This window comes from Mobula hypostoma, chromosome 7 (genome assembly GCF_963921235.1).
Source record: "Mobula hypostoma chromosome 7, sMobHyp1.1, whole genome shotgun sequence".
Taxonomy (NCBI): Eukaryota; Metazoa; Chordata; class Chondrichthyes; order Myliobatiformes; family Myliobatidae; genus Mobula; species Mobula hypostoma.
Window position 1 is genome coordinate 149,308,297 of NC_086103.1, and position 20,267 is coordinate 149,328,563.

General features: G+C 40.1%; 1 protein-coding gene across 1 annotated transcript; it reads right to left on the reverse strand.

The window, feature by feature from the left end:
• Positions 1-11,857: 11,857 nt before the first annotated feature.
• LOC134349648 (high mobility group protein B1-like) lies at positions 11,858-19,634 on the reverse strand. Its single transcript, XM_063054268.1, has 5 exons — positions 19,499-19,634; positions 17,845-18,009; positions 14,692-14,840; positions 13,345-13,519; positions 11,858-12,478 (listed from the first exon to the last, which is right to left on the reverse strand). Exons 2-5 carry the CDS (start codon positions 17,995-17,997, stop codon positions 12,299-12,301), a joined length of 657 nt encoding a protein of 218 aa, XP_062910338.1. The 5' UTR covers positions 17,998-18,009; positions 19,499-19,634; the 3' UTR covers positions 11,858-12,298.
• Positions 19,635-20,267: the final 633 nt, after the last annotated feature.

The window sequence follows — 20,267 nt, forward strand, 5'->3', positions numbered from 1 at the left end:
TCACATATGAAGTAGCAGTAATGTTATATTGTTTGCTTTTTAACTCGTGTCATTAATACACTTCATGCTAATTGTCAATCTTCTGGAATATATTTTATTATACGTTAACGTATTTGTAATAATGTGTTGTGTATGATTTATAAGTACTCTGTGCAATTTCAGGGGGTACCTTTTCACATTTGGTGGTGTACATGTATACAGTTAAATGACAATAAACTTAAACTTGAACTTGAACTTAAATCCAGTCAATCGCTTTTTTACCACAAATCCATGGGGAGTGTCCATTTGAATTTCTGGAGTAATTTGAAGTAACCTGAAAATCATTCTACTAATATAATTTTTGAAGAAGGCCATTTTGCAATATTTGTTGCTGAAGTTAGAATCAGAATCAGGTTTAATATCACTGGACAGGCATATGTTGTGAAATATGTTGCTTTGCTGTAGTGGTACATTGCAATGCATAATGAAAGAGCTATAAATTGCAATAGGTATACTGTATATATAATAAATTAAAAATAAATACAGGTTGAGCACCCCTTATCCGAAATACTTGGGCCAGGTAGTGTTTCATATTTCAGATTTTGGAATATTAGCATCTACGTTAGAACCCAAGTCTAAACATAATATTTTTAATAATTTTGTACATGAAACAATAACGTATACATTGAACCATTAGAAAGGTAAGCTATCACTATCTCAGCCAGCCAGATGGACATTCAGTGGCTGTTTGCCATCGCCATCATTCCCTAATCTGAATTTATGGGCTACCAGTAAGCAGTCTTTGTCTAACATTTTAACAGTAAAAATTATTACAGATTGTTAATAAAACGAAAATATAATGTGTGCAGGGTATCAAAAGCAGCACAGCACCTGAATCAGCTGCTGAACAATAACAAGCAACGATCGATACACAATCGAGATCGTAATTGTTTATGCAGTATTTTCTATTTTTCATTAACTGTTCATTACTTGCAGCACAGAACTTTAACAGTTTGTTCTTCTGTTTCTTCAGGTCATAGATCCTCTGTTAGGTGCTTCACACACACCGCTCTCAAGGTCTTTCAGTAACTTGACTTTCTGAATCAGAATCAGAATCAGGTTTATTATCACCGGCATGTGTTGTGAAATTTGTTAACTTAGCAGCAGCAGTTCAATGCAATACATAATATAGAAGAGAAAATAAATAAATAAATACCGTATGCATATAATGAACAGATTAAAAATCATGCAAAAAACAAAATAATATTTATTTAAAAAGTGAGGTAGTGTTCAAAGGTTCAATATCCATTTAGGAATTGGATGGCAGAGGGGAAGAAGTTGTTCCTGAATCGCTGAGTGTGTGCCTTCAGGCTTCTGTACCTCCTACCTGATGGTAACAGTGAGAAAAGGGCATGCCCTGGGTGCTGGAGGTCCTTAATAATGGATGCTGCCTTTCTGAGACACTGCTCCTTGAAGATGTCCTGGGTACTTTGTAGGCTAATACCTAAGATGGAGCCGACTAAATTTATAATCCTCTGCAGCTTCTTTTGGTCCTGTGCAGTAGGTCCACCCCCCCCCCCCCCATACCAGACAGTGATGCAGCCTCTCTCCATGGTACATCTATAGAAGTTTTTGAGTGTATTTGTTGACATATCGAATCTCTTCAAACTCCTAATGAACTATAGTCGCTGTCTTGCCTTCTTTATAACTGCATTGATATGTTGGAACCAGGTTAGGTCCTCAGAGATCTTGACACCCAGGAACTTGAAACTGCTCACTCTCTCCACTTCTGATTCCTCTATGAGGATTGGTATGTGTTCATCCGTCTTACCCTTCCTGAAGTCTACAGTCAGCTTTTTCATCCTACTGACGTTGAGTGCCAGGTTATTGCTGTGACACCACTCCACTAGTTGGCATACCTCGCTCCTGTACACCCTCTCGTCTCCATCTGAGATTCTACCAACAATGGTTGTATCATCAGCAAATTTAGAGATGGCATTTGAGCTATGCCTAGCCACACAGTCATGGGCGTAGAGAGAGCAGAGCAGTGGGCTAAGCACACACCCCTGAGGTGCATCAGTGTTGATCGTAAGCGAGGAGGAGATGTTATCACCAATCCACGTAGATTGTGGTCTTCCAATTAGGAAGTCGAGGAGAGAGGTACAGAGGCTAAGTTTCTGTAACTTCTCAATCAGGATTGTGGGAATGCTGAGCTATAGTCAATAAACAGCATCCTGACACAGGTGTTTGCATTGTCTAGGTGGTCTAAGGTTGTGTGAAGAGCCATTGAGATTGCGTCTGCCATTGACCTATTGTGGCGCTAGGCAAATTGCAGTGGGTCCAGGTCCTTGCTGAGACAGGAGTTCAGTCTAGTCATGACCAACCTCCCAAAGCATTTCATCACTGCAGATGTGAGTGCCACTGGGCAATAGTCATTAAGGCAGCTCACATTATTCTTCTTAAGGCTGATTTATACTTCTGCGTCAAATGTACACCATAGGTATCGCATACTCTACGCCGTAGGGTGACATGCACCTCCCCAAAAATGTAACTCACGTGTCGTGGGAATGCAGACTGCAACATCTGTGATTGGTCCGCTTGGTAGCATCGCATTTCCTCCTACGTATTTCTGGTTGCTTTTCTCCGCCATGTCTGTACACTGATGCGAAATAAATGGTTGGAGACGATGAACCAAATCGTCAAATCTACCTGCCGACATCCGAAAATATTTGAAATGCATTTCCTCGTCCATGTCTCTCACAAAGAAACTCAACACAGTGGCATAAAAACCCCACCGCCAACTAGCGTCTTGGCGGTGAATTGCAGAGCGACGCAGACACAACTACGCATGCTCGCTACGGCGTAGGGCTACACAAAAGTATATATCAGGCCTACGGCATAGGCCACGACATAGTCCGTACGCACAAGTATAAATCAGCCTTTAGGCGCTGATGATGTTGCCTTTTTGAAGCAAGTGGGGACTTTTGCCCGTAGCAGTGAGAGGTTCAAAATGTCCTTGAATACTGCTACCAGTTAGTTGGCACAGGTTTTCAGCCTTACCAGATACTCCATCGGGACCTTCCACCTTGCAAGAGTTCACCCTCCTTAAAGACAGCCTAACATCGGCCTCTGAGACAAAGATCACAGGGTCATCAGGTGCAGCAGGGATCTTCACAGCTGTCGTTGTGTTCTCCCTTTCAAAGCGGCCATAGAAGGCATTGAGTTCATCTGGTAGTGAAGCATCGCTGCCATTCATGCTATTGGGTTTCACTTTGTAGGAAGTAACGTCTTGCAAACCCTGCCAGAGTTGTTGTACATCTGATGTGTTATAGATAAACATAAGTACTGCCTCTTTTTCTTTTCACTATTGCCCATAGGGGTGATTGCAGGCCTTTTTGACATTTTCAACAATACCTTCACAGCACAGAACAGAGAATAAGCAAGAAACGCATGGAAATCACTGTGAGTAATGCACTGAAGGTCTGGCTATGTGGACTGCTGAAAACAAACTGGCCCCAACGGGCCCCACTCAGGATATGTGAGGTCACTTCTCAGCAGTGCTCAGAGACCTGTGCATCAACTGGGAACCTTCCGTACGCCCTGTGAAATTTCCCAATTGCGGCATCATGTCAGTGCTCAAAAAGGTTAGGAGTTTGGATTCTCGGATAAGGGGTGCTCAATCTGTAGTGCAAAAAGAGAACATGAAAAAGAAAATAAAAAGTGAGGCAGCGTACATGGGTTCATTGTGCATTCAGAAATCTGATGGCGGTGGGGGAGAAGCTGTTCCGAAAACGTTGAGCAGCGGTGAAGAAGTTGTTCCTAAAACATTCAGTGTGTGTCTCCAGGCTCCTGTACCCGCTCCTTGATGGTAGCAATGGCAAGAGGGCTTGGTCTTACATGCTGAGGATCCTTAATGATGAATGCCACTTTTGTGAGGCATCACCTTTTCAAGGTGAAGCTGCAGCAACCAGGTCTCCAGCACTGATTCTGGCTCTGTGGTTCAGAAGGGGAGAAGAGGAGTGCAATATCAATAGGGAATTCAATAATTAGAGGAGCAGGAAGCAGAATCCGTAGACATGAAAGAGACATTTGGATAGTATGTTTCCTCCCAGGTGCCAGGATCAGGGATGTCTCGGATTAGGTCCACGACATTCTACAGGGGGAGGATGAACAGCGGGAAGTTGTGGTACAGATTGGTACCAATGACATAGGGTGGAAAAGGGAGGAGGTTCTAAAGAGAGCGTATAGGGAGTTAGGCAGAAAGCTGAAAAGCAGGACCACCAGGGTAGTTATCTCTGGATTGTTGTCTGATCCCCCAATCTGTCTAAGTCCTTCTGCAAATCATCTTCTGCAGGCTTCCTGCTACCTACCTACCCTTCCTTTCTTGGGATCCAGCACCAACCGGATTTTTCCTATCAACCTGCATTGAAATCGCCCGTGATTATCATAGCATTACCCTTTTTACATGCCTTTTCTATCTCTCATTGTAATTTGTAGCCCACATCCTGGCTGCTGTTCAGAAGCCTGCATATAACTCCCATCAGGGTCATTTTACCCTTGCAGTTTCTTAACTCTGCCCACAAAGATTCTACATCTTCCGATGCCATGTCACCTCTTTCTGAGAAATTGATTTCAGTTTTTAACCAACATGAGACACTCCACCCCCTCTGTCTACCTGCCTGAATTTTCGATATCCTTGTTATATCCTTGTTTGTTAAGCTCCCAACTGTGATCTTCTTTCAGCCATGACTCAGTGATGCCCACAACATACCTGCCAATCTCTACTGCACTACAACAGCATCTAATTATTCCATATACTGCATGCATTCAAGTATAACACTTTCAGTTCTGTATTTATCGCTCTTTATGATTTTGCCCCCCCCACCCCGTTACACTTTAACTCATGCCTCTGGACTGCAATTCTGCCCTATCATCTTCCCCTTCCTGAAATCCACAATCAATTCCTTGGTCTTTCTGGTGTTGAGCGCAAGGTTGTTGTTTCAAAACCCCTCAACTAGTTGATCTATCTCACTCCTATATGTTTCCTTGTCGCCAACTAAAATTCTGCCAACAAAAGCTGTGTCATTGGCAAATTAATAGATGGCATTTGAATTGTGCCTAGCCGCACTATCCTGGGTGTAGAGAGAATAGAGCAGTGGGCTAAGCACACATCCTTCAGGTGTGCCTGTGTTGATTGCTAGCAAGGACATTATGTTATTTTATGATCTGCACTGACTGTAGTCTCCCTATGAGGAAGTCAAGGATCCAGTTGCAGAAAGAGGTATAGAGGCCCAGGTTTTGGAGCTTGTTGAACAGTACTAAGGGAATGATTGTGTTGAATGCTGAGCTGTAATCAATAAACAGCAACCTAACAGGTATTTGCTATTGTCCAGCTGATCCAAGGCCGAGTGGAGGGTAGCCAGTAAGATTACATCAGCTGTAGACTTATTTTGGCAGTAGGCAAATATTCTGCAATTGATTTTTTAGCCACATGGGGGTATAAAACAGGAAAATATGAGGCAATACAAAAAGAGATTATTTTTCAGCTTCGAAAAGTTATTGAATGTTGGTGTATTGTGAGATCTTGGTGTGCTGGTTCATGAAATACACAGAGCAAATGCACAAGCGGCAGTGGTAGAAACATAGAAAATCTACAGCACAATACAGGCCTTTCGGCCCACAAAGCTGTGCCAAACATGTCCCTACCTTAGAACTACCGAGGTTTACCCATAACCCTCTATTTTTCTAAGCTCCATGTATCCATCCAGGAGTCTCTTAAAAGACCCTATTGTTTCTGCCTCCACCACCGCTGCCGGCAGCCCATTCCACACACTCACCACTCTCTGCGTAAAAAAACTTATCCCTGCGATCTCCTCTGTACCTACTTCCAAGCACCTTAAAACTATGCCCTCTCGTGCTAGCCATTTCAGCTCTGGGAAAAAGCCTCTGACTATCCACACGACTGTCATTCATCTCCAAAAAATTAACAGTTTCAGTCTTGAATATACCTCAAGCATCTATAGCCCTCTGAGGCGGAGTCTTCAAAATATCTGCAGCCCTTACGTTAAAAAACTTTCTTCACTCGACTAATTAGCAAGATAACCCCATTTGAAGAAAACACAAGCCCTGGTCATCCACTCTTGTCAAATCCTCTAAGAATCTTTGATATCTCAAGGACTTCATCGAAATACCAGTGAGAATGGGCCAGTCTTCCTTAATCTCTCCTCATGAGGCAACATCCTCTTCTCAGGAATGAGCCAGTGAACACAGGTTGCATTTACTCCAAGACAGGTATATCGTCCTCAGACATGATTCAAATTATGCTGTGTATTTAAACGTGGTGTCACCAGAGCCATTTACTTTCAACAAAGCTTTGTTACTTTTCTACTGCAAATCCCTTACAGCAAAGTCCAAATTTCTATCTCCCTCTCTGATTGCTTGAGGTTCCTGTGCGTTTGCTCTGTGTATCTCATGAACCAGCACGCCAAGATCTCACAATACACCAACATTCAATAACTTTTTGAAGCTGAAAAATAGTCTCTTTTTGTATTGCCTCACATTTTCCTGTTTTATACCTCCATGTGGCTAAAAAATCAATTGCAGAATATTTGCCTACTGCCACAATAAGTCTACAGCTGATGTAATCTTACTGGCTACCCTCCACTCGGCCTTGGATCAGCTGGACAATAGCAAATACCTGTTAGGCTGCTGTTTATTGATTACAGCTCAGCATTCAACACAATCATTCCCTTAGTACTGTTCAACAAGCTCCAAAACCTGGGCCTCTATACCTCTTTCTGCAACTGGATCCTTGACTTCCTCATAGGGAGACTACAGTCAGTGCAGATCATAAAATAACATAATCTCCTTGCTAGCAATCAACACAGGCACACCTGAAGGATGTGTGCTTAGCCCACTGCTCTATTCTTTCTACACCCAGGATAGTGCGGCTAGGCACAATTCAAATGCCATCTGTTAATTTGCCAATGACACAGCTTTGGTGGAGGTGGAAATGACAGGATCTTTTAAGAGGCTCCTGGATGGATACATGGAGCTTAGAAAAATAGACGGTTATGGGTAAGCCTAGGTAGGTCTAAGGTAAGGACATGCTCGGCACAACTTTGTGGGCTGAAGGCCCTGTATTGTGCTGTAGGTTTTCTATGTTTCTATGAATGAAGTCAGGTGAATCAGGATCTGCAAGGAAATAATTTTGAGGTACATGAGTGGGGCAGGCTCAGGCCTACTCCTTATAAAAATCAGTAGTCTATTCTAAGTGGGTTCTTTAGTTAAATATAATCGCAACAATTCCAGCATACTCCCTAGCACCTCCCTTATACTACTGTTCAATATCCCGAGATCATTGGAGTCTCTGTTGTGTGAGTCCTGACTTTCACCTTGCATTGAACCATTACCACTGAATTCACTTATTTAACATATGCCTCTGGTTATTTCTCGTTTTCATTATCAACCCCTTAGCTTCATTACATCCCCCCTCCATCCCTAATTCTGAGCAACCCTGAATTTAATCCCTTCAGCTGTCAAGCCTCTGAGTTCTGGAATTCTATCTTTAATCATCACAGCCTATTTTTCCTTTATATTTTCCTTAAAATGTATTTCCTGCTCCAAGCTTTTGGTAATCTGCCCTACCGTCTCCTTTGTTAGCCAACTGTCACTCTTACTTTTTATAATGATCATTATAATTTTATTTGTATTTGTTGTAATTTAACTCTGGGAGATACTTTTTCTGTGACTATAAGCTTTTGGTGTTCAAAGGTTCTTCTGTCAGTATTGACTATGTCACTTAAAGAAGTCTTTTTGAAGAATTAAAGTTCATGAATCAAATAGTGGGTGTTTCAATTAGCAATCTAAAGTTAGGAATCAACTTGATCTTTCTGTCAGTGTCTACCATCACAGTTTCAATTACAATGACCTGCTGAGTTCCTCCAGCATTTTGTGTATATTACAATTTCCTATATCTGTGATTGAAATTGTACCTTCATTCACAACCCAAAAGTTTCTATTCAGCATACTGACATATTGAAAACCATTAAAATTTAATATGTTAACCGCAGTTTGCAAATTTAGGCTGAAAGTATAAACAATGTATCTTCAAGCTTTCATTATATCATTTGTCCTGTCAAAGTAGTCACAAGATAGATAAAATTCAAACAGCAAGGACAGACAGGACAATTTGATGGTCATGATTACAGCACTAAAAATTAATTTGTTTTCTCTCTATTTCGTGTCTGAAAAATGCTTCCTGGCCTGAAATGTTAACTCTTTCTCTTTCTGTAGATGCTGCCTAACGTTGCTTGATCTTTTTCTTCTGTTTTTATTTCAGATTTCCTGCAGCTTTTTTGATTTTCTTTACAGTTACAATATTTTCCTGTATGTAAACCTCAATCTGAATGTTGACCAACTACTTTGATGAGAAGGGGAATGCATCTCCTTTTTCATACGTGGAGAACAGCAGTCAGTAATTCATCCGTTTTGTGCATGGGGCAGATACAATTAATTGTATCCATGTGATTTTGAGTGCCTTGTCTTAGACTTAGAAGAACCACAAATAGTTTCACTCTTTTAGTTGCAAATTCCTCTCTGTCACCATTAATCCAGTGAGCAGATGAACTCTACAGTTTAATCCCTAGCCTCAGTTTATAAGAGATATTCCATTTGTTCTTGCCGCTCCTCCACTATTTTCCGTGTAAAACTAACATTTTGTTTTCTCTTTTCTAGTTCTGAGTAAGGGTCTTTGACCTGAAATAATAACTATGTTTCTCTTTCCAATACTGCCTGGTCTGCTGTGTGTTCCTAGTGTTTTCTGTTTTTCTCTCAGATTTTCAGTATCTGCAGTTTTTGATTTTTATCTGCCTCCAAAGGTCTCTGGGCTAGAAAACTGCAAGGATTTATATCTCTTGACAGAGTAACTTCCTTCTTGCCTTCATATGGAATGGATAACTCCTTATTCTGAAAAAATGTCTGTAGTTTCAGATGTCCAGACTGGGAGAAACCTCCTCTCTAAATCCGCCCTGCCAATCCTCCTCAAAATCTTGTACACTCAATGGCCACTTTATTAGGTACAGGAATGGAATCCGGTGTGTTTTGCAGCTGTAACCCATGCACTTCAAAGTTTGATGTATTGTGCATTTAGAGATGCTCTTCTGCACACCACTGTTGTAACATGTGGTTTTTTGAGTTACTGTCACCTTCCTGTTAGCTTGAACCACTCTGGCCATTCTCCTCTGACCTCTCATTAACAAAGCGTTTTCACCCACAGAAATGCCTGCACTGGATGTTTTTTTGTTTATCGCACCATTCTGTGTAAACTCTAGAGACTATTGTGTGTGAAAATCCCAAGAGATCAGCAATTTCTGGAGTCCCCAAACTATCCCGTTTGGCACCAACAATCATCCCACAGTTAAAGTAACTTTTCTTCCCTGTTCTGATACTTGGTCTGAACAACAAATGAACCCCTTGACCATGTTACACACATAAAAGTTGCTGGTGAACGCAGCAGGCCAGGCAGCATCTATAGGAAGGGGTACAGTCGACATTTCGGGCCGAAACCCTTCGTCAGGACTAACTGAAAGAAGAGCTAGTAAGAGATTTGAAAGTGGGAGGGGGAGGGGGAGATCCAAAATGATAGAAGACAGGAGGGGGAGGGATGGAGCCAAGAGCTGGACAGTTGATTGGCAAAAGGGATATGAGAGGATCATGGGATGGGAGGCCTAGGGAGAAAGAAAGGGGGATGGGGGAAGCCCAGAGAATAGGCAATAACAGGGTACAAGGGGGAGGTGGGGCATTAACGGAAGTTAGAGAAGTCAATGATCATGCCATCAGGTTGGAGGCTACCCAGACAAAATATAAGGTGTTGTTCCTCCAACCTGAGTGTGGCTTCATCTTTACAGTAGAGGAGGCCGTGGATAGACATATCAGAATGGGAATGGAACGTGGAATTAAAATGTGTGGCCACTGGGAGATCCTGCTTTCTCTGGCGGACAGATCATAGGTGTTCAGCGAAACAGTCTCCCAGTCTGCGTTTGGTCTCGCCAATATATAGAAGGCCACATCGGGCCATGTTTGCAAGCTTTTATGCATTGAGTTGCTGCCTTGTTGCTTGTAATATACATGAATAACTTTGATGTGTATGTGGTGAATATAGCTTGATGAAATGGTCTGAAAAATGGCGGATGCAATTTAATCCAGACACTTATGAGGTGATGTATTTTGAAACTGTTAATGAGACTGTGCCATATACCATAAATGGTAGAGTCTTAAAAATTATTGAGGGACAGAAATGTTGGAATACAACTCCACAACTCCTTGAATGCGGCAACACAGGTAGACAATATGGTTAGGAAGGCATACGGTATATTGGCCTTCGTAAATCAGAGGATTGAATACAAAATTAGGAAGGTTATGCTCCAACTTTTTAAAACTTTGGTCAAATCTTAGGCTGGGGGAGACATCTAGAATGCCGTTTGTGGGTGAAGGAAGTTTAGAAAGGTGCAACCAGAAATCACAATCAGCGGTGAGAATAGTTGCTGACTTAAGGTGTCATCACCTTTTAGTTTATGATCTCATGGATTCTTGGTGATGAGTCAAGTGTGCCTTAAAGGCCTTAAGATCATTTAAAAAAAACTTGAGAAAGCTTAGTTAGCAAAGCCATGGCCTATTCAAACCTTTTGAAAAAAAATCAAGGTTTCAAATACAAAATTTCTTCATAATTTGATGTGATAGTGTGATAGGAGAATCACTACTAACAAACTATTAGGAAAGTTAGTATTTTTTTAAAAAACTAACCAGTTGGATGTTTCTCCACATTAACAAGACCTGGAGCAATTACTTTCCATTCACTTGGCACAGGAATAGCCCATAAACCTCTTGCACTGACACTGATTTTTGTTGAGCTTGTAATTTAGTTATCAGGAATTAGACAAAAGTTATCCCCTCTCATTGAACAAATATTAGGTTTAAACTTATTTAAATACTGTTTGCCTAATCCAGAGGTTTCCCTCCTCAAGCAAAGAAATTCAATAGAGATTTAAAATCACTCTCATTTGTTCAAGTAAACTACTTTACAAACATTGCAGACAAGCATTTGAATGCACTTGGTGCTTTTCAATTGTCATTCAATTTATAGGACTTAATGATAGTTGTTTGCGAAGTGGAAGGTGAAACTTGCATCCTTTTTTAAGGTAGCAAATATATTGGTAAGATAAAAAAGTTAGTTTATAGAACCAGATTCTCCCATCTCTGGTCATGTTAGAGCCCACCCAACTCACAATGTTTACATTTATCTGTCCAGCAACTACAAAATGAGGTGAACACATCCACTATAACTACCTTCAACTAGTTATGCAAAGTTTAAAAAAAGGCAAATAAGTAACAGCAATAATCAGACAGGGAGTTGACACCATCAAGAGTACCCTATGTGAGTGCACTGTTGTGTGCTATGGCAGCTGAAAGGCATCGTACCGCAAGACGCTATGGGGAATGGTAAAAACCACTGAGGATCACTGGGGTCTCCCTCCCCACTATTTGTGATATTTACTAGCATTGTATATGAAGGACCTGAAACATTGCTTTGAATCCTTATCACCCATCCCACAACTTCTGACCTGCAGCTTCTTCCTCCAAGACTGTGAGGCTAATGAATATCCTGTCACCAAGGTCTCCTCACTTGGAGAGCAAGCTAATGTTTACCTGTGCTGTACATTTCACATACATAGAATATTAACTTATCGTGGTAATGTTATATTATGTGCTGTGTGAGATAGTTGTATTGTAACCCAGAGGAACGTTGCCTCAGTTGGTTGTATATATGTACAGTCAGATGATAACAAACAGAATATTAAAGAATAAAAACACCATTGGAGAGCATTAATAAAAAGTTTATTTTATAAGCGTTTCAAAAGGTCAAACAAAAGAAGCTGCAACTTCTGGCAATTACAGAGTGGCAATTTCTAACACAATGTTGGATGCACCAAGAATGTTACAATAACTCAATAGCAGATTAATGCCCCCTCCCCCAGACCCAAGTTGGTGCATGGATCCAACATGAAATTGCTCACCATGCCAATTCATATCCCCTCACTGTACCAGCCATGGTAAGTGTCAAACAAAACACCACTAAGAACAGAGACAATGGGCCACCCAAAGACACTTTCGTAGTGTGTTAACTATACAAAACAAAAATAAACTGTACAGTTTAAAATCAAATTCTCATATACATAGCCTTATATATTTTTAAAAAGAAGCAGTGTACAGGGCAGGGGTAAATGCTCTATAGCTAAGTGTTGCTGGAAGCAAAATTAATTCAATCATCATCATCCTCATCATCTTCTTCCTCTTCCTCCTCTTCATCTTCATCCTCATCTTCATCTTCATCCTCATCATCCTCTTCCTCCTCTTCTACCTTCTTTTTCTTTTCAACTTTGGTAGCTGGAGTCTTTTTAGTAGTATCGGTCTTTGCTTTAGCACGATATGCTGCAAGATCCTACAAAACAAAATGAAAAATATTTTAGCCTGGAGTAAGTTTGCTCGTGATTGGGCTAGTTTAACTGAACCATATATTTAATAGGCCCCCAATATTAGCTGAAGGTCAGTACTAGAACCTTAAAAATTAAAATCCAGCATCTCATATCCACATAAATATGACACTATGTTTACCAATAATACCAAGTTTCATTCATCTTGACTTTCAACATGAGTGATCTTTTTTTTTTTAAAAGTTAGCATCACTTCCAATGTTAAGAATCACCAGCCAAATCCTAAAATACTCAATAGTACAAAAAAGTTAGCTGTACTCAGTGGCCACTTTGTTAGGTACAGGAATGGAAGCTAGTGTAGTCTTCTACACTGGCTGTTGCCCACCCAGTTAAAGGTTTAACCTGTTGTACATTCCACTCTTCTGCACACCACTTGTTGTAACATGTTCTTTGAGTGTGTTGCTTGAACCTGTCTGACCATTCTTCTCTGACCTTCCTCATTAACAAGGCATTTTCACCCACAGAACTGCCACTCACTGGAATTTTTGTTCTTTGCATAATTCTCTGTACACTCTAGAGATTGGTGTGTGTGAAAATCCCAAGAGATCAGCAGTTTCTGAGATACTCAAACCACCCCATATTTCTTTCCCATTCTGATGTTTAGTCTGAACAACTGATTCTCTTGATCATGTCTGCATTGAGTTGTTGCCATATGATTGGCTGATTAGATATTTGCATTCACTAGGTGTATAAGTGTACCTAATAATGTATACTGGAGGCATTATGCATCTTAAGTTACATTAATTGTCCATTTACAAGCTGTGGAAGTACAAAAAAATCCCACTAAAGCTTATAACTTTTAGTCAAATAATACCTGTTCATATCTTTCCTTGAGCTTGGCTGCCCTCTTTTCATATGGAATCTTATCACTTGCAGAAGTTGCATTCCAAAGCTCTCCCAGTTTCCTGGCTGTTTCTCCAATTGATAAACCAGGATTTTCCTCTTTAATTTTCGGACGCCAGTCAGAGCAGAACACAAAGAAAGCAGATCTGAAATGAATTGTAATCAATTAAAATTGGAAGTGAACCTGCACAAAGTAGAAATCCTCAGCCACACCCTTTGTACCCAAAAGATGACTATTTGGACAGCTTTGTCAACATCCCTCCACAAGTTCAACCCAAATCTTGCAGTTTTAACCCATCTCCTTTGAAATAAACACCACCCCCCCCAACACCAAATCTTCCAATGGTTCCATTCTTCCCATTTTCAAGTCGCAATTTTCCTTCACAAGTATCCAGTCTAAATTACTCCATTATTGGTAGCCTTCATCTCCATAATCTGTTGACAAGGCCCCTTCCCCCAAAGCTCTAGGAATTCCTTTCCTAAACCCCTCTGTCTCTTTAGATACTTCTGCTACAACTTATTGTCTCCATACATAGGAGAATATTAATGTTACTATGAAGTAAGCCACAGTATCAAAAAAAATACTGAATACAAGTTTAAGTCAATGTTTGGGTTAAAAGCAGGTACAGATATATGTAGCTTGTGTAACCCACTCACAAATGGCCAAGTGGCTTCCGTTGTTCCTGCACAGGAGTTATTGTAATATCATATCCATAGAAAGCAACTGCTATACTACAAGAAACTGCAAAGCTGTGGACACAGCTCAACAAATCACAGCCTCCCTTCCATGGAATGTCTTCACTTTTCGCTGTCTTGGAAAAGAGCCAACATAATGGTCTTATAATAAAAATCCACTCCACAAATTTGCCCTCCTCCCCTCTCCCATCAGACAGAAGCTAAAAATGCCTGAAAGAACATAGCATCAGGCTCAATGACAGTGACAAGACTATTGAACACTTCTCTATTATGAAAGATGGATTCTCGTCTTCACAATCTACCTTATGAACTTGCACCTATCTACCTGCACTGCACTCTGTAAGTGTGTAACACAGACATATTCTGCATCTTATTGTTTTACTTTATACTACCTCAATGCACAGTTATAGTGAATTGTTCTGTATGGACAATATTCACATTGTTCACTGCCCAGGTGAGAATAGTAAACCAATTTAATTTACCAAGTTAATGCCCATCTTAAGAGTATCATTAAGATAAACACAACTTGGAAGATTCAAGCACTGCATTAGAAAAGTTATACTGGGAACAATTTTGAGGTATTTTAGCAATATCTACAATGCATTTTTAGATGTAAACTTACGGAGGCCTCTTTGGTGCATTAGGGTCCTTCTTTCTCTTTGCTTTTTTGCCACCTGTTGGTGGCACATAATTTTTCATTTCCTTCTCCCAACGAAGTTTGTCTTCTTTTGCCTTTTCTTCAAATTTTGTTTTCTCTTTGCTGGTCATTGACTAAAAATCAAACCAAAAATAATGCCAAAAATATTTAGTTCACCAGATTTATGACTGGCCAAACAAAAAGTAGTCTGTGTACAACTGGTTCATTTTGTTTGTACATTAATATATTTTTGTATTCTACACCCTAATCAATGGTTTGGTAACGTTCCAAATAATTCTTTCCAACACCAAAGCCTTATCCTATTTCAAGAGTGCAGAGATGTCATGGTAGACATATTTCCTTCCAATTAACCTTATATCAGGGTATAAACTTGGCACGTCAAATTTCCTTACAATTCTTAGCCATGTACTCAAATATGAACATAACTCACAAGATTGTTGGAAAACAAAATTTAAACGCCAATCTACAGAAGGTGATAGATAGGCACTCATCCAAAGGTCAGACAAACGAGCAGGCTTTAAGAAAACCCTTAGGAATGTGAAGAGAAAGTGGAAAAAAAATACAAGAGGCGTTCATGAAGGAAATTCTAGAGCTTAGAGCTCTGTCAATGGAAGGATTAGTTGACAATAAAACAATAATATTCAGGGATCTTTAACTGGCCATATTTGGAAAAATATAGCTATCACAGAGAATCAGTTACAAAAATTGATGCTTTGCTTAAGAGAGGTACAATGAGTCAATGAAAAATGCAATGCTGTGTAAGCAAAAATATTGTAGAGAACATACGATGGCAGCCATATGTGCATTAGAAAGTAAAGGGTAGTGATAATAAAATCATGGAGCAAACTTTTCAGTGAGATGTCAGCACAGTGGTTACTGTAATGGTACAAATATGACCTAAAACTCCTCAGGATGAAAAAACAATCAGGTTTCTTCCTATCTATTTCAATTTCAGAGATGGAGTTGGTGGGTAGGGAATAGAATGTAATTAATCCAAGACTATTGTTTTGCCTCACCAAAATGTAATAGGTGGTCTTCTTTACCACTGTATGCAAAACATGCTGTTGTTTAGAAACAATGATTAATTGATGACAATGAGGTAGTCGTAGGTATTGTCAGTATATGTGGAGAAATTAACATTCTTATTTAAACGATGACACCAAGGAACAACAGTTAGGAAGTGGCCTGGGACGTAGGTGTGTGCCTATGTATAAATATAGCAGATAGGGGAAAAAGAACTGAAGTAATGGGACAGTTTCATTAAAGGAAGCTAATGCAGGTAATTCACTGGCCACGACTGGATAGGTCATGGTCAACCACAAACAAGGTGAGGAGTATGATGAGCAATTATTTTTTGCGACAATCACAAAATGTTATTACTGCTCTTAAAAGTCAACTGAGTGAAACTTACTGATGAATTATGACAGAAAGTCCCAACACCTAACATATCCCCAAAGGCCTGGGTTTATTTCCTTCCTGTCCATCCAATTTTCCTTTAAAAATCACTGATTCACATTCACTTACAGTACCAAGATAGGAAGTTACAGATTATTACAGCATACCCCATATCTTTTGCCCAAAATCTTTGCATACCTGGTCCTTGTGCATCTGCTAACAGAGTTGGGAATATAAAGCAGTCTGTTGTCTTGCATTCAAGGTTAAGCAAAGCATCCACTCCAGGAATGGCTAAGCTTAATAATTTATACTATTAATTTTCATGTAATCCATTACTACTATCTCCACTTCTGCCAATATCTTGTCAGCATCCTCTTGTGCAGAAAATCTCAAAGTACTTGTCGTGTGTTCTAGTCTTACCCTGTGCCTAAGCACATTCATTCCCAAAAAGAATCCACCCCATCCCTTATATGTTTATATGCCAGTAATAAGATTTTTCCATTTCCTTCTATGTGAATTGACATTCTATTCTCAAACTTCCTCATTACTTGTAGTTTAAGAGTTACAACAGGAACCTGAGAAGAATCATCCATTCAACTAGATGAGGAAAAAATTATTAATGCTGTTCATTTCAATGATAAAGTAGTCCTCATGCTCATCACACAATAGAACAGAGCAGAAAGCTTGGAAGAATCCAAATAGAGAAACTCAATTAGACTTTGTCTTTGCGATCCAGGATACGCATGATATAGTTAATGGAGTTGGGTTTACACAAAAACAGCTCAATTTGGTAGTAATTTTTTTTAAATTCCATTTAACTTTGGGTCTCTCAGATGGAGTAAAAGGCTGCAAGAAGAGGAAGTATAACAATTTTAATAAAGATTAGGGAATTAAAAATGGAAGCAAAAATATTGTTAACTAGTTCGATAACTACAGAAATGCAATTACATATCACTTTCAGAAATCTCAACTGTCTGTCAGTTTGGCTTTAAATCACGATGTGGAAAATAAAAAAGCAGTATCTACAACAAAGGATGTAATATCAATGTGCAAAACTATAACCAAACATCCCAAGCACACCTACAAAATGCTGTAGGAGCTCAGAGGAACAGGCAATGTTTGCAGCAGAGACCCTTCATCTGTGTCTTGGCCCCAAATATTAACTGTTCATTTTCTCCATAGATGTCGCCGGACCCAAGCTCCTCCAGCATTGTGTAGGTTGCCCCAGACTTCCAGCATCCACAGTCTCATGTGATCCCCAGAACACCATTTAACTTAATTGCCCAAATTAGAAAGGAATTTTTCAGCACCAGAGGCATTGTAGATAAGGACAATCATAGAACTGATCTGTATTGTAAATGATACTATAAAAAAAGTGATTTTTGTATTGTAGGATTTTTGACAATATCCTATTTAAATGTTAATTCAAAGCATTTTATTAAAATTTAAACTTTAAAATTACAAGAAAATGCAACTTAAAAAATCAATAATGGGCAAACTCTGGATCATGAAAACCCATTTTGTACTTGCATGTGAAAACCTTGAATTCTTTTACACATACTAGTGTTGGGGGGGGCGTTGTTTCTGACAGATCCATATTACAGTGATCTGTTTTCAACCATTATTTTTGCTTCAGTTTTAATATACATATTGTGAGGGGCAGAAGATACCTATAAAATGGCATCTAGATTTGCCACCAAGTTACAGAACGCAAACTCCCACCTTCCACCTTTCTGCACACTTCTTTGAAAATTCAGAAAAGTTGACAGTGGCATCAGGATGCTTTTTCTTGTGCTCCTCACGGCAAGTTTGGACAAAGAAGGCATACGAGGACATTTTGCCTCGAGGTCTTTTAGGATCACCTCCCCTTACCATTTTGGCCCTTTCCTGAAAGGAAAAAATCGTAGATAATTAATTGAATCTTGTAGGATTCATAACATTCCATGTACTCATGAGGTGTATGAAATCGAGGCACATTGCTCATTTTACAGATACATTCCAAGATCCAACGAAATTTCGATGAACATGCAGCGTGGTGTACGTTAAATGGTGTAAAAACAAGTTTTGTGGAGATTAATACTGTATTACTGTTGATATTCCATTTGCGTTCGCATCACATTCTTCTGAGACAGTACAGGTTTAAGCTGCCTGTGCCTTTGTCGGTATCTATCACGAGAACTATTTATTAATACATCCTTACAGTTCTCAAAAAAAACAAAAAAAAAGAACGAGTGCAAATTGCTATCCCGTTTACAATAAGTGTATGAAAACAACCGCGCCCCTGCATTTTAACATGGGACTACGAGGTGGGAAGAGACAGTGAACGGTGCACAAATTCAACGGGCAAAATAAATTGCACTCCCGGCTATGTCATTTTCCACAAATCTGCTCTAAATGTTAATTCCATCCTTCGCGCCATTTTAAAATCAGTGGGAAAAAACAGATCTAATTTCTTTACCCGTAATAAAAAATGTTTCCGCGATTTAACAACCCCGCCTAACTCTTCCCGCAGTTATACTGCAAAAGTTTAAATTAGAATCGAAAAATACACTTCGAAATCTTAGCTTTCATGGTCACTTCCCGCCACATTGTTTTCCATTCTTGGATAAAGAATATAAAATAACGTCCATTAAAAATTTAAATCTCTAATCCAAATCCCTAAAAATAATAAAAAGTTAATATGCCCAACGCGTTGGTTCTGTTTAAAAATCATCGGGATAAAGCGGAGGCACTTCACTAGAGTCTGGAGCAATGGCTGAGAACAAAAAAAAATGAGGTCAAACAACAACGACAATATTTCTTCTTCCATGTTGAAAAATCCTTCTTCATGAGAGAAAGTCCCCTTCAAATGTCACCAACCACCATCTTCAGACGGTTTGCTAACGCCAAACGCCCGTTTTCCACGTTTTTCTCGCCTGTGGTCTTTGCGCTTGGCGGTATATAGTTATAGTGTGGGGTTTGTACATATAGTTTAGTAATACAGCCGCGAATGGCCGCTTGACTCTAACATTGAGTACATGGCTCCATCTTGATAGCAGCGTCAGTGCGAGAGCAGAACAGCCCGGCTCACCTTACAACCCGCATTTCTCCCCTTTAACCGCCTGCAAGCCCGACAAAAAGCGTATCGTTAGATAGCCCAGAGCCCCTGCTACCCGACCTCGCCCCGAAAACCCACTGTGAACGGCGCTTTACAGCGCCTGACACGGTTTGGAAAAGTTGAACTCAACTCGCTCTCGACGCGCTGCTATTTAATAATGGCTTTTCCTCAGCCGCCGTCAGCCATATTAAACAGCGCGGCTGAGGGAGATTTTTTAACTTTAATTCTAACACCCTACTAACGCACAGTTTTAAAATAAAACTAAAGAGTAAGACATGCCCGTTTAGAATATGCTGAATTTTGGCCCTCTCGGAGCCTAAAAGCGAGGCGCTGTTGTAGAGTCTTTCCTTGCACTTGGTCCGCACGCTAACAATCAGCCTCACTCCGTCTCTCGCTGTAATGGCTGGGAAGGCGCTTGCTGCCTGCGCACTATCACTAGCCACTGCCGCGCTGCCATTGGCCGCGGCCGAGCCATTGCGCTCTTTGATTGGTCAGCGCCCCGCCATTGTTCTGACTACAGCTGTTCTTCGATTGGCCGCCAGGGGGAAAATGACAGCTGAAGGCGAAACAGCGCGCAAATACAAATCCAAAGAGACTGCAAAGATAGGTACAGAGCAGTCGGAGAACGTAGTCACATAGTCTCTATGCAGCCTTGGTATATATATGCAAACTGCACTCCACTGGCTTTACCCCAGCTGTCGCACTCCTCGACGTCTGGCTTGGTACGGTGGTCGCATATCGTTAATGACATCCCTTTCATTTAAGGTTAAGAGTTGTATGTGACAGAATGCAAAACTGTACAAAAATAAAAGTGAATACTCAGCGCGAGAGACAATGTTGACTTTTTAAAATTCAAGTCCAGCGATCTGAAATGTTAATTGAATTACTTCTTCTGAAGATACTGAACATCTTCAGCATTTTTGGATTAGATCAGCTTTCTGGCACCCGTAATATTTTGCTTTCTGTCAACTGCATTTATGGACAACGAATGCGGCATAATTTAAAAAGTCCTATCACGCATTATCTAACATATATGAACAAAATATTA